Source organism: Cyprinodon variegatus, unplaced genomic scaffold, assembly GCF_000732505.1.
Source record: "Cyprinodon variegatus isolate N-32 unplaced genomic scaffold, C_variegatus-1.0 Scaffold26, whole genome shotgun sequence".
Taxonomy (NCBI): Eukaryota; Metazoa; Chordata; class Actinopteri; order Cyprinodontiformes; family Cyprinodontidae; genus Cyprinodon; species Cyprinodon variegatus.
The window spans coordinates 2,837,087-2,850,861 of record NW_015150479.1 but is presented as its reverse complement, the minus strand read 5'-3'; the positions used below and the strand labels follow the sequence as shown (position 1 = coordinate 2,850,861).

Genomic DNA, 13,775 nt, shown 5'->3' with positions numbered 1-13,775 from the left:
ATAACAAGCAAGGTTGGGAAAAACAAAATAATCTCTGAATAAATTCTGTCCAGAACCTTTTAAGTGGGAAAACTTTAGATTCACTTTGTATAAAACCTTTTTTAAGGCTACTTTTTGCAATCCAATTATTAATTCAATTCAGTTTATTTCTATAGTGCCAATTCACAACATGTCATCTCAAATTGCAGATATTATGATGGATAAAGTGTGAACTCTCCCTAAAAAAATCAATTTATGTAGGGGAGCTTTGCAATATTGTATTGACAGGTTTAACATGTTGTGCTATAAAGATTTTGCATGTGAGGGACGATGATGAAAAGCATAAGGAGTCACAGAAAATTAACACAAAAATAGGGTTTTTTATTTGTAACCCAAAAAAGAAACTTACAAAAAGTATATGGGTTCAAGTTATAAAAGAGGCCAACCAAAAAGAAAGAAAATGTAACTCACGCAAACTGTGCCCAAACTAACTGGCTGCATAAACAAATGTAACTGACCTCCCAAGAAATGACACAAGGGTGGGTATATATATATACCCACACACACTGGCTGATCAGACCATTAACACAATAGGGGTAATTCAAACTAAACAAACAACCACAAATTACAAACACTGGCAGTACAGTTGGGTTTGGCAAAAAAAAAACTAATCTTTATCTTAGAAAAATGAAAACACACCAACTGCAAACAAATCCTAAGTGAAAAATGCAAAAAATTAGAAAAGGAAATTTCATATCCCCCTTTAAGCTGCAGCTGATGGAACAGTCCAATTTCCCCCTCCTGCATTTAGCAGATCTGAACCCTGGCTGCCATCTTCTGTCTGGCCAAACTCCTAGGTGCCATAGGTAAGACACAGATTAGTGACAAAAACAGAAAGAACTATGAATAAGTGCAAACAAATACAGTGAACTAAATGTGTGCGCTTACAAATAGATCACATGCATTTGAACTAAGAATAAAGTTTTATTGCAAACTAAAGTATGTGTATGGATTAAATAAATAAAGGTTCATGTAAAGTCCAGACTTAAGGTGTGGCCTTGGGTTTTGCCATCACACTGCCGATTGTTTTTAACAGCTCAAGTTGCCAAGATGTGATTGTTAGATTGTTGGTTTTTGTATGGGGTAAGATAACGGTCAATAATATCGTTTGCGTGGAGCTTTGAATTTTAAATGAAAGTCAAAATTGTAAATAAATGTGGGATTTGATAGACACACGTGGAATTAGATCTATGGGATTACAAGTTTAGAAGTTATGAATACAAATTAGAAAGTTGCCTCTTTACTAAAATAAAAGTATAAATCACAAAATGGTGAATTTAGGGATGGGAATAAAACTTTACTGGAACAAATCACACATTTCTGAGTAAGAATCACAAATTTAGAAGTAAAATAATAATAAATAATAGTAGAAAAAATTTACAAGTTAGAATAAAAAATGTATGAGAATAAATCCCAAATTTGTGAGAACAAATGACCAATTTACGAGTAACAATCAAAAAAGTCATATGGAACTTCTCAATGTCATTTTTTATTTGTGAATTTGTGAATTGTATTTCTGCTGTCGTAGTATTCTCATTCATTTATGAAAACAATGAGCAAAACACAAATTCTACATTTATCTTCATTATTGACTTTCATTTACAAGTTCAGACCATCTACACGTATGATTTCATTCTTACCACATACTTTCTAGGCTAAATGTTATTAAAGGTGTTAGTGTGAAACCTGCCTCTGGCCACCGGAAGCATCTGACCCATCCAGCACAACTAGCTTAAAACATATTATTTAATGAAAAAAACCTAAGGAATTTGGATTCTGTTAATCTGTCATAAACTCGATTGATAAATGTCCAAGAATATTCAAATACTTTTTTTTACAGCATTTTGCTGTCAGATTTTAGCCCCATCAGATCTCTTTTTTAGCTCAGATGTTTTTTTTAACAAAGTTGTTTAAGGAAGTAGAGTTTCTATCCAAATAGAGCCTCTGCTGTGGTTTTTAATGTAGTAGAAAAACTAAAAGCCTTATGAATGAGAGCTGTATCCTCTGATGGCATCTGTGCCAACATCATATTGTTGTAGTTAAGGTGATGTTTGTTTCCTTCCCTCAGCCACTCCCTGGTTGATCGCACCTTTAAGACCATCGATTTCTACAGAAAGCATCAGGATGACATGACGCCTGCAGGCCTGGCCTTCTTCCAGAGCCAGTGGGATGAATCGGTTACCAACACCTTTCACAGCACACTCAGTGAGTCCACCTTTCTTTGAAAAAAACAACCAAATCTGCAGTTTAGTTATACAGATGAAATGACGGATATGATTTTCCTAATGATGTAAAGACTGACTTTATGTTGCATGTTTTTGCTTCAGACATGAAGGAGCCAGTGTTTGAGTTCATCCGACCTCCAGTATACCATCCTCCACAAGTCAAGTTTCCACACGGACAGCCGCTACGCTACCTGGATCGATACAGAGATGGGAAACAGCACACCTACGGCATATACTGATTATTACCATGCCAACGTGGAGTCTTTATGTTCTTATCGTCCAAATAAAACGTTTCTCTGCTTCCCGGTCTGTTCTTTGGTTTTATGAGGCTCATTGTTTTTAACTTGTCCTGTGATTATTAAAGTATAAGGATTCATTATCAGTATTTCTTTTAATTTGTTAGTGAGGAATGGCACCAAAAGTGTTGCCACCGGTGCATAGCTTACTTCATCTGGATGTAGTGTAAAAACTTTTAGACAATAGTTTTGTTACAAGTCATTAACAGGAGGAGACTGGAACAGTGTTATTCCCTCAGGATTTCTGATTGGAAGAATTGGAAAAGAAGTCCAATGAAGACAAGATGAGGAATCGTGATGCCGTCTGTGTGTCGGGCTGCATCAGTCCAAAAATACTTCTGGAACTAAAGGAACAAACCATCAAAGTCCAGCTTCCCCCAAAATGTAGTCAAATCGGTAGTTATTTGAACTATTTCCAGATGGATGGAGAATTCTGCTCCAAGGCGAATATAATATGCATCAAATGCTTTAACTGTGGGTCTATGGGGAACCGGTTAGCTCAACTTTACAGAGAACCTTATATTCTCAAAGGGCAGCTGGAGAATTAACACACAGATTAAACACATTTAAGACCAGAATTAGTCTGAGACAGAATATGATCCAGATGCTTATATTCAGTACGTTGCTGCATGAACTTCATCCACTGTCTATTTCCTACAGCATAACTGTCAGCTAATCTATGGTTTGAATTTGTGTAAAGTGTAATTGTCACATTTTCTCTGCAAACCTTTTATTTTCACCCACTGATGCAGTTATATAAATCAGAAAAAGGCTTAATGGACACAGTGGATTCAAGGAAATCTAAACTATTAAAGAAAACAGACCAATGGAAATCAGTCTGAACAAACTAGTTAATTAAGGGTTTATTTTATAAAAGAAAACTCTCCTTGGGACTTGAAACAAGTCCTCCAGCAGGGGGCAGAGTTAACCTGAAGGTTAATCACCTTTGGAGCAAAAAGTAAAGATTCTGATCTAAACAAGAGCAGCCAGACACTCATGTGAATAATAAATCTAACAAATAATGAATTGTCTCCAGTATTAGTAAACACAACACCACTCAAATGATTTATCATTTTGAGTCCTTTAATTGCAAAATGTAAAAACATCCAGATAGAACAAAATCACATTATTAGTTTTCACAAACGATGAAATCAGAGATTAAACAAGAAGCAAACCAGAATCAAATTACTAGAGAACAAAACTAGAGGTTCAGTTCTAGATTGTATTTCCTGATTGGGTCCAAACTCTCAGGTTACAACCGACTCCAACATCAAACTTCTAAGAAACACGCAGAGCCTTGCAAATGTAGTCAAACCCTTTCAGATTTTTTTTTTTATTTACATTTTATCGCATCAGAATCACAAACCTTAATCTGTGCTGGGATTTTATATGATAGAAAAACAAATGAGTTGAATTTCAAAGCGGAAGGAAAATCATTTGCTTGCAGGTTAGAATCAGCAAAGGGAAACATGCAGAGTTTTAGAGTCACAGGGACCAACTTTCCTGTCCACAGCTCCCTCTGAGGAACCTCCATGGCCCACAGCGGGTTTAAACTCCATCCATAACCCAAAGGTTCTCCTCTCATCCGATGGACAAACACATGCAGGAAGGAACTTATGCAAAACTTTCCAACTAATAAAAATCTAAAGTGTGGCATAAAACCAGTGCAGCCAACTTCTCATTAGAAGACACTTTATCACAAACACACTGAAGGGGTAGGAATACTTTTGCAAAGCACTGCAGTTTTAACAACATAAACCTTCAAAGGTACCATTAGAACAACAACGATTTAGTTTTATTAATGCTAGTTTGGAGGTTCCCTTCTTTAGTGGTTCCTTATGTGGGACTTTTTGCTCTTAAATATAATCCAGTCAGTTATAAACATATATATCTATCTCAAACAGTGAATATTTGTGGTAAAAACAGATGCTGAGCTGCTTACTGTGTTTTCTTACGTTTCTACACCTCCTGCAAATATTCTAAAGTATGAAACAGTTTAATTGATGCCGCTTTAAATTCAGCCTGCTTCCAAAGTCCTTCTTGTATTGTATGAAAATGATCCCCGCTGATCCTGGAACCTGTGCAGCCTCTCCATCCTCCTGAATCCCCTCCCCCTGCTGGTTCTGGTCACGTTCGGGCTGCTGTCAGCATTTCCTCCACCGTCAGTAGTTTCTCTCTCGGTTTTCCACGAGCGTCGCCCCTCTTCGTCTCCAAGCTGTCGATCTTCTCCCAGTCAGAGAAAGTCACTGGTTTCACTCCTAAACGCAGAAAAGCACAAACGCTGAGCAGCTGCAGCAATTCAACCGGATGTTCAGCTTAAAATAGTCTTTTAACATAAAGGTGGGAGTGAGGCCTTTGAGGTTAATCGAAACAGAGCAGACTTTAGACTCTTGGCTAGCAGGATGGTAGCCTTTATCAAAACGAGCTGAGAGAAAGAAGCCTCTGTTGTTTGGCAGAGACTAGACCTCTGGTTGATTTCCTAGAGCATCCAGGAATGCATGGAGCAGCTGAATCACACATGTTGCATCAATCATTTTATTTTATTATTGATGTAACATATAATTTTATTTAAATTTTATTGTGAAAAAGGAATAATATCTAATTTTTTTCTTTTTAGGAGAAAATCAGGAGTGAAAACAATATTCTATGTTTCTTTAATACGTCACTTTTCTTCTATTGAAGTTTGCATGGTTCTGAGCTGTTGTTCATCTCTGCATTTTATCAAAATGGTGCTATCAATGTGAAAGCTAACGGGGGATGAAGGTACCTCGCTCCTCCAGCAGACGGCTGACCACCTGCGATCCGGTTCTGGCAGGAGACACGTCCAATGTTCCAGACTCCATGTCCTCCAGCAGGGATCGAGCCGTGTCAAAGCTGTTGTTCATAGTGGTGGCTATCACACCGGTGGGGCCTGTTTTCAGCCAGCCGCTGCAATACAAACCTGAGGAGACAGACTGAGGTATGAGTCTTGTTAAAAGGTTTTTTTTTTTTTTCGGAGTCTGTGACAAACCTGCAGCCTGGGGAACCCGGCCTAGAGAGTTTGGCACGATGGCTCTATGGGGGTCAAAGGGCACCGTGGGATCGATGGGGAGGCTCCTGTAGCCGATGCTGCTGATGACCAAACCGCAGGAGACATCTTCCACCTCTCCTGTAAGAACAGCCTGAGCTCCATCTCCAGACCCCTGAAGCAAGAGAAGCATTGATGTGAAGTAGGAACCCTTACAGGGTCATCTAAGGTTCTGAAAAAAAACCTTCCGCTCACCTCAAGCCTGTTGACTGCAAGTCGAATACCTGACATTCTGTTGAGGTTCGGCTCAGACAGGATTTCTGTGGGGCTCCGGTAGAATCGGAAACCCCACACCTTGGTGGCGTTTTTGCGCCTCTCCAGCTCCTTATCTCCCGGTGCCTCTAGAGCCGTCTTCAGCAGCAGCTCGGTGAGACGTTTTCTGGGCCGCGCTACATCTGGGATGGCAGAGACCAACTTTAAGCTTTAAGTTATTCACCAAAATATTTACTGATCAGGTCTGAGAAGCTCAGCATGTTTGTTTACTCTTCATATGTACAATACTGATCTTCAGGCTAGAAAAAAGATTTTCTTAGCTGGTATTTTTTTCACGTTAATCAGATAAAGTTTCAGGGCTAAAAATAGATGGATGTGAACAGCTGCATGATTTAAAAGAGACATTAAAAACAGTCTGGTGTGCAGTTGACCACATGTTATGTAGGATAAGAAAAGAAAAGAGAACAAACAGAACGATATGTCAAGGTGCAGCAACTCTGCAATGAAGCATGGTAGTGGCTGCATTATTCTCCTCAGCAAAGGCAGGGATGCTGGTGGGAGTTAATGGATGGAAGTAAAAGTTGGAGAATACTGCAAAAAAAAAAAAAACTGCTAAAGGCAGCAAAAAGTCATTAAAGTGCTTTAGAAACAATATTATGGAAGAAAGACCTGATCCATGGCTAGGCTGACGTTCAGTGGAGAATCTTTGGTTAGAAAAAGAAAAATGGTTTGATATTCACGGCTGTTTTCAAGCTCATCAAAAGAAAAATTGAAAAAAGATTCAGGTTACAGAGAACATATCAGAGTTGGACATCAAGACCTGATTGATCAGAACCGGTTCTAACCTTTCAGTTCCCCTGGAATCGTTAAATTATCTTTATTTTCATTTCCTAGATTCAACCAGAGAGAGAGGGCTGCCTAATATCAGCGAAGGAGAATCTGTAGCACTCTAGGCAACCATCTGTGATGCAGCATTAGAAAGTGTGGCTTAAAGTTCAATAAAGTTATGACCAGTCAGCTTCCTGGGACCCTGGGGATAGGATGATGATGTGCAAAGGACGGCAAATAGCCAACATGATTAATCACTGCCAGTCAGAATGAGAGCCTCATCTTTGAGCGGCTGCTTCCCTGTTAAAATGTAGGTTCCCTTTTTATACCAATTATACCAAAATTGTAAAAAAAAATAAAAAAATATTTAAACATTTTTCATTTAAGATAAAAATGTTTTTCGTCTGTCAATATGCTAAAAAAACTATAAAAGTTTAGTGTTATCTGGTTAAATTTAGCAAAAAGTCTTCTTTAAGGAACCTTTTGCTGTCCGATTATTAAAGGTAAAGTGGAGGATGTTCTTTTTCCCGGAGGGTCATCACCATAAGTGCTCCTTCTAATTGTCAATCATTCTGGTGATGTGTTTACGTAAGGCCGTCCTACATGCTCATCCCCATTTTCACTTACCAGTGGTGAGTCTGACATAGTGGAAAGAATGCAAATCTTGTTTTGGAAAGTAAGCTTGTATGAGCGATGCAAACAACAACCTTTAAACAGAGCGTGCACGAGGGGAAATGTGCTTGTGCACGCTCTCGCACGAGTTTAATGGGTGTTCCCTTTTGGGAGCGGGTACATGGTTATGCATGTGAAAATTTTTTTTATAGTGTAGAGTAAATCCTCCACCATACCTTTAATCGAAAAAATAAACGTCAGATTAATCGATTTGCAAAATAATCCTTAGTTGCAGCCCTAAACCAGATCTAAATCCAGACAGAATTCTAGTTAGCAGCTAATTCACATGGAAACTCTTCTTCTCAACAGAATCGAAAAAAGGAATCAGAAAAGGAACCTTTTAAATTCAAATGACGTTAAACCCTAGTCGACATATAATCCACATTAAATATGAACCTCCAGTAAAACAACCAAATATATTAACTATAAATAAACCAATTATATAAAATAACCAGTTTGCAGAGTAAAAACAGGAAAAATAAAGAATAAAAAGAGATTTAAATGTCAGTTATGCAGGTTGATGCTCAGCTTGAGTGAACCACCAATAAAGTTCTACTTTATAGTCTGGACCAAGGCGCGTCCATTCATGGACCTTAATGCTCTGATTGAGGTGGAAGGAGAAGTAGAAAGTGCAGGAGGACAGCAGAGAGAATCACTGGATTGGGTGCACAAACTATAGCCTCTCAGCTCTGTTTTTACTAATTTCTATTTTAATTTCCTTTTTTTTTTCAATATCCTGTGCAGGTGCAGCACAAACAGCTACCAGACAGCAGCTTCTAAAAATCATCCCTTGCTGTTTATAAGCTGAACTATTTACAGGGTCGAGGTTCTGAGAAGCCGCCTGAGGCCGAACCCAAGGAGACTGTTTTTAGCAATCGCTCTTGTCAATGCCGCGTCTCCATCAAGGCTAAAAGCTGTTGGCCAGAAGGTCAGCTGCAGAACGGCGGAGCAGCATTATCTGCTGCCTGCTCTGAGCTCTCTGTACGTCAGAAGCGATCTGAACCGATCAGCAGTTTCCGTTCAGCTCAGTATACGGGCCATAGGCCTCCACATACTGAGCTTAAACTGTTAACCACAACATGCATCTCTTCCTCTTATATGTCGGCTCAATGTTCTGCATTAGTCAAACGCAGATTTTCTCATGAACTTGCATGTTTTCTGTTCAGGTGATGGGAACTGAGACGGTAAAAAAAGAAATTATCTGTAAATCTTGAGTCAGACTTGGTATGAAAAAGCCTTTATCTGCCTCTGACCTTTAAGGGCTTCAGGGATGCCTTCAAAATCAGCTGCCAGCATCTCAGGCCTGGTTCCTGGCAGGTTCACCATTTCTCTGAGCTCCTGTAGATGAGGTGAGGAAGTCAGATACCACAAGACTCTGTTTTCAAAGCTACATCAGCAGCTTTAAACAAAAACAACCTGCTTTTGAACAGAAACCCAGAAATAAACCCAGGCTGCAGCTTTTCCCCAGGTTCCTCTGATTTATTGTCTTCATGCATCTTTTTGAAGTAAAATTATCTACTTCAATTATAAGTGATGACATCAGGATATTTGGCCGATATTTAGTGTTGGAATTTCACTTCACTGTGTTTAAACCAGACTCTTTATTTTTGCAGCTCAGAGAAGCAATTACAACAAAACTCAGCAAACAATTATGTTTATTCGGCACAATTCAGCCAAAAAAGAAGAAGCAAAGCATAAAAACCATTTCCTAAATTACATCTTCTACATTAATTATAGGGAATAGAAAAAAACCAGATGATGCTAACTAAACATATACGTGAGCTAAAGTTTTGGTTTGAAGTTTACACAACCCCAAAAATGGAAGACGAAAGCGATGATTCATCCCTGTTATTCTGAGAAGGATGAGATCATTTCCTAATCTGCTATAATCTATCAATCTATAATCAGATATTATTCCAATAAGTGGAAACCCATAAAGACAGGGGGGTCAGTCTTTGGAGGTCAGGGTAACTTATGAACTTTTCATGCTAGCAAGCATATAAGGAAGCCAACTTAGAAAGCTGTAGTATAGAGAGAGGAGGTTTTTCTTTTGGAATTTGCATAACATGTTTCTTTCTTGCAACAATAGTGAAAGAGCAAATCTACAGAAGTCTGAAAATGTCAACCTCTGGTGCAACGCTGTAAAGAAGAGTAGGTCAAACACCAGGGTTAGTTTGGCTTTCAGTGCAACACAAAGATCTGTCTTCTTGATAAAGTCCTGTCCCCCCGCCCCCACCCCTCTTTCCGATGATACACACCTTAATTGTGCAAGCGACCTGCATGGGTCCCCTCCTTCCAACTATCAGCACCTTCTGAACCCGACTCTCTGCAAGAGCTTCCAGCGCCGGCTGGGTAATGTCAGTTTTCTGAAAAAGAAAAAAATATTTATAAGATGGTAAAACACATAAATAGCACTGCGTTCCTGAAATAATCTAAAGGTGTTTTAATACCATCACTGACACCATCAGGTTCCTTCATATGACTCTGCCTAATAGAACATTTTTAAGGGTTTATTAAAATTTTCATTTGAAAAACATTGAATTAAAGCGCCTAAATGAAGCGCCTTGCAAAAGCATTGGTTGTCTTTAAAAATTTTCTCACTTAGTTTCATAAAAACCACATTCTATGAATGCATGCATCATAGGATATCTCATAATTGTGGCTTTTAAAGAAAAATGATTCATGGTTTTCAACTTCTTTTTTTTTTATGAGAAAAAATGTAGAAAACTCCAGCATGCATTTATTCTCATGACTTCCTCCACTCTGACACCTTCAAAAACCATTTTGCTGCAGGGCTTAGATCAAAGCCGATTCCTGCGGTAGAACGGTCTAGTCAAAGTCTAAACCTACATCTAGCTGAGAACCTGCAGGTAGAGCTGAAAGTTGTTGTTTATCTCCTTTTAATCTGACTGAGCTGGAGCTTTCTGGAAACAGAATGGGTGAATCTTCAGATGTGAAAAGCTGGTAGAGAGAGTGGATCTATGAAGGACTCTAACCCTTCTATATTGGTATCTACAACCGCTCAAAGGAAATTAAAGAAAAGGGATGATTTGGCTATTTAACAAGATACTTAAAATATATTATTTATTTTTTCTAGTTAAAAAAAGGGAGAAAAATCCTTTCTCACCTTTAAAATATCCAAAGGAGAGAGGAGTATTCGGGCTACATCCAAGGCCACGTTGCCTTGTCCCAGAATGACGGCTGTTTCGCAGCTCAGGTCTGGATTGAGCTGGAGGAGGAATCCAGAAAGTAAAAAAAAAAAAAGCAGCTTATAAGATCTGATTTACATTAAAAGATGTGGATTTCTCTGCTCTACATACCTCTCGACAGCTGGGTAAGCCGTTATACCAGCCAACAAAGTCTTTGGCTGAGTAAACACCAGGCAGATCTTCACCTGGGATCCCCATCCTCCTGTTTCCCTCTGCTCCATAACTCTGCCACAAAAAAAAAAAAAAACGTTAAAAAAAAAAGTTTGGATATCAGGAATCTCTGCACGCCTGCATACAGTCTGTATTCTCACCAGTACGACGGCATGGTACGCCTGCTGCAGTTCGCTGATCGTCACATCCTTCCCAACATTTACGTTGCCATAGAAACTACAGCGAGGATGTTTGGCTGTTTGGGTAAAAGTGTTGATGACATTCTGAAAAACCCATAAAAAAGGTGTCAATGCATTCCTTTAGATATATTCAATTTACACTAATCTGTAGTTGTAAAGTAAATATGTTTGCTAACTGCTCTTTAGAGGAAAACATTGCAATCACAAGAGGAAAACAATTTGGAGCCCATCTGCTCAGCCTGCTGATTAGATCGCCGGGTTTCCTTCATATCAATTTGTGACAATGCTAAGCTACATCTTCAATGCTTAATATAAAGTATGTTCTATAGGATGGTAAAATGTTTTGCAATCAGTGCACCACTCTGCACGGTACTCTTAAAGCAACATGACCTAAAAAAAAAACACCAAAGCAAATCTAACGTTGAGCCAACTGGCCGTGACTGCGAGCTCAAAGGTCCCATAAAGCAACAGACCGCAGTTCCTGTTTGGCACCGTCTCAAAGTTCAGATCAAGGCTCTGAGATAAGATCATAAAATATGAAATCTCAGGAGCTAGAAGACAAAACTAGAGGCCCCGCAAATACCTGACTATGAATTAGGATTACTTATGCAAACTTAGGCTTTTGTATCTATTAGTTGCTGTTTTAATAGAACTGGTTTCACTTTGGTTTGTTTCTTTTTGCTCTCCGTAGTAAATGAATTATGCGCCATGCAAAAAGTAATTAAGTGAAAACTCTCACATGATGTTTTTAATCAACTTGCCCAGCTGTCTTAGTGGCGGTTTTCCTACTCAGCCAGTCTAACTACCTTCAGGCTGTCAGCAGGTTTGCAACAACACGCTTGTTGTGTGTTTTTTTGCTGACACCTTACCTTCGTCATAAACTACAAAGAGATGTTTATTTGCACTTAAAACCTTTCACAATGGTTTTAAAATGCTGTGCATGTAATGGTTTCTGATTTTTCTGATATTTATAGACAGAAAAGTTATTTTCTGCATCCTTGTATAGCCCTGCAAACTGCAATTAACACCTTTTTACTGATTTATTTTATTTATTTATTCTCCTTGTAAGTATCTTCAGAAATTCCAGATTTGTAGACTAATTGTTCTTGCACCCCCGACTGAAGGTTACTGCAATGTTCTTGGCTACTTCTTTAATAAAAACTGACCAATAACTTTAACTTTTTTCTTCTACGTCTCATTTATCTTTACTAATCAACAATGTGATCTTCTGCTGTGTGGTGAGCATCAGCGGGTGCACCTTGACTTCAGGGTGATCAGGGGCCACTCCGAACCTGACAAGGCCGAAGGGGACGGGCAGTCGCTCGTAAATGTCCACCTCAACATCCTGACGAGCCTGAGAGAGAAACCAGATTGAAAAAAACCAAGCATGAAAACTTAAAAGGGAAAAATATTTAATTTATCTATAAAACTCTAATAGATCTAAAAAACAAATTAACCCTACATATTAAAGCAAAATGAGAGAGGGGGCAATTTAACAATAACAGAGGAGGGATGGACAATAATGTAGAAATATCATCCATCCATCCATTTTCTGTCACTCTTAATCCCAGTTGGGGTTGTGAGGGGTGCTGGTCCCTATCACCAGCTGTCTACAGGCGAGAGGCGGAGTACAACCTGGACAGGTCACCAGTCCATCAGGGCAACACAGACACAAACAACCTTTCATGCACACACTCACACCTAAGGAGAATTTAGAGAAGCCAAATAACCTAACAGTCATGTTTTCAGACTGTGGGAGGAGGACTGTGGAGATACCAATGGACATATAATATATCTCTGCAATGGAGGGCTAGTTGGAGAAAACGCAGAAATCAAAACACAAATCATCATCATGTGTTCTTGGACTGCCCAATTATAAAAGGACAAATGGAAAGAGATAAATAGGGCCTTGCAAGACATCTTTTAAGCAGAACATTCCTATGGAAATCAGGCTTATGTATTTTGGTATAATTCCTCAAGAAGTTTCAAAAAGAAATACATACTTGATGAAAATTTTATTAACAGCAAGTAAGAAAAACATTACGAGAAAATGGTTATCACCAGACAAATTTAGAAGACTGGGTCGATTTGATTTACAACATGTGTCATATGAAAAGAATAACAGCCTCTCTCAATAACAAGACTGATCAATTTCTGTCATTGGTGGCAGATTTGGGTAAAACTTAAAAGATCGGATTTCATTTTTAGAGACCTAACTTGACTACATTTCCTTGACAATTCACTTCCTTATGACAGCCATATTTCATAATTATTTTATACTATGTTTTTCATTGTTTTGTTTTTTGTTTCATCTTTCACACTCTTTACTTCTTGCTTTATAATCTTTATCAGTAAAATGAGGTTGTATTTTTGTTTTAGACTATAATAATACAATGGCTTACACGCCCTTGTTTCAAATGGTGTGATGTGGAGGACTGCGCTTTTTAAAAAAAATTATACTTTCTTGAGAATCAATGAAGATAAAATAAAAAAAAATTAAAAAATCAAGCATGAAAAAAAAGCAAAAATATGCTTTATTATTATTATTATGATATAGAAAATTATCCATCAAAGATTCTCAGAATAATGAGGCCTGTTTGAAGAAACCAAGATAAGGGATTTGGTCAGGATTTTCTGCCTGATTAAGCCTCACAAAGCAGTAACACATCAGTTACCATGGTGATTTATTCTTTACACCTATCCTGCTCCTGACAAGGCTAGCAGCAAAGGCTAACTCCATCCTGGTGCAGCCACTATTTAGAAACCACTGCTTTATCAGTGATTCTTTTCCTTTATCTGCATGTTGTGGTATTTACAATCAGCCTACATTTTAATGCACAAAGATATATTGTTATCTAGTAAATGCTTTCATTATT

At 38.3% G+C, this 13,775-nt stretch overlaps 2 protein-coding genes across 2 annotated transcripts in view; one reads left to right on the top strand and one right to left on the bottom strand.

Annotated features, from left to right (window-relative positions):
* The window catches only part of mrpl38 (mitochondrial ribosomal protein L38), a 5,549-nt gene extending 2,984 nt beyond the window's left edge, over positions 1-2,565 (top strand). The window contains exons 8-9 of the mRNA XM_015395677.1: positions 2,108-2,244; positions 2,367-2,565. Of these exons, the coding sequence (XP_015251163.1) occupies positions 2,108-2,244; positions 2,367-2,503 (274 nt within the window). The 3' untranslated portion in view covers positions 2,504-2,565. The remainder of the gene's footprint in view (positions 1-2,107; positions 2,245-2,366) is intronic.
* Positions 2,566-4,511: 1,946 nt separating this feature from the next.
* The window catches only part of fdxr (ferredoxin reductase), a 16,903-nt gene continuing 7,639 nt past the window's right edge, over positions 4,512-13,775 (bottom strand). Inside the window, exons 3-12 of the mRNA XM_015395430.1 lie at positions 12,158-12,253; positions 10,861-10,983; positions 10,661-10,774; positions 10,468-10,569; positions 9,599-9,706; positions 8,594-8,678; positions 5,823-6,022; positions 5,571-5,742; positions 5,328-5,501; positions 4,512-4,818 (exon numbers count right to left, since the gene is read on the bottom strand). Coding sequence (XP_015250916.1) covers positions 4,688-4,818; positions 5,328-5,501; positions 5,571-5,742; positions 5,823-6,022; positions 8,594-8,678; positions 9,599-9,706; positions 10,468-10,569; positions 10,661-10,774; positions 10,861-10,983; positions 12,158-12,253 — 1,305 coding nt within the window. The 3' untranslated portion in view covers positions 4,512-4,687. The remainder of the gene's footprint in view (positions 4,819-5,327; positions 5,502-5,570; positions 5,743-5,822; positions 6,023-8,593; positions 8,679-9,598; positions 9,707-10,467; positions 10,570-10,660; positions 10,775-10,860; positions 10,984-12,157; positions 12,254-13,775) is intronic.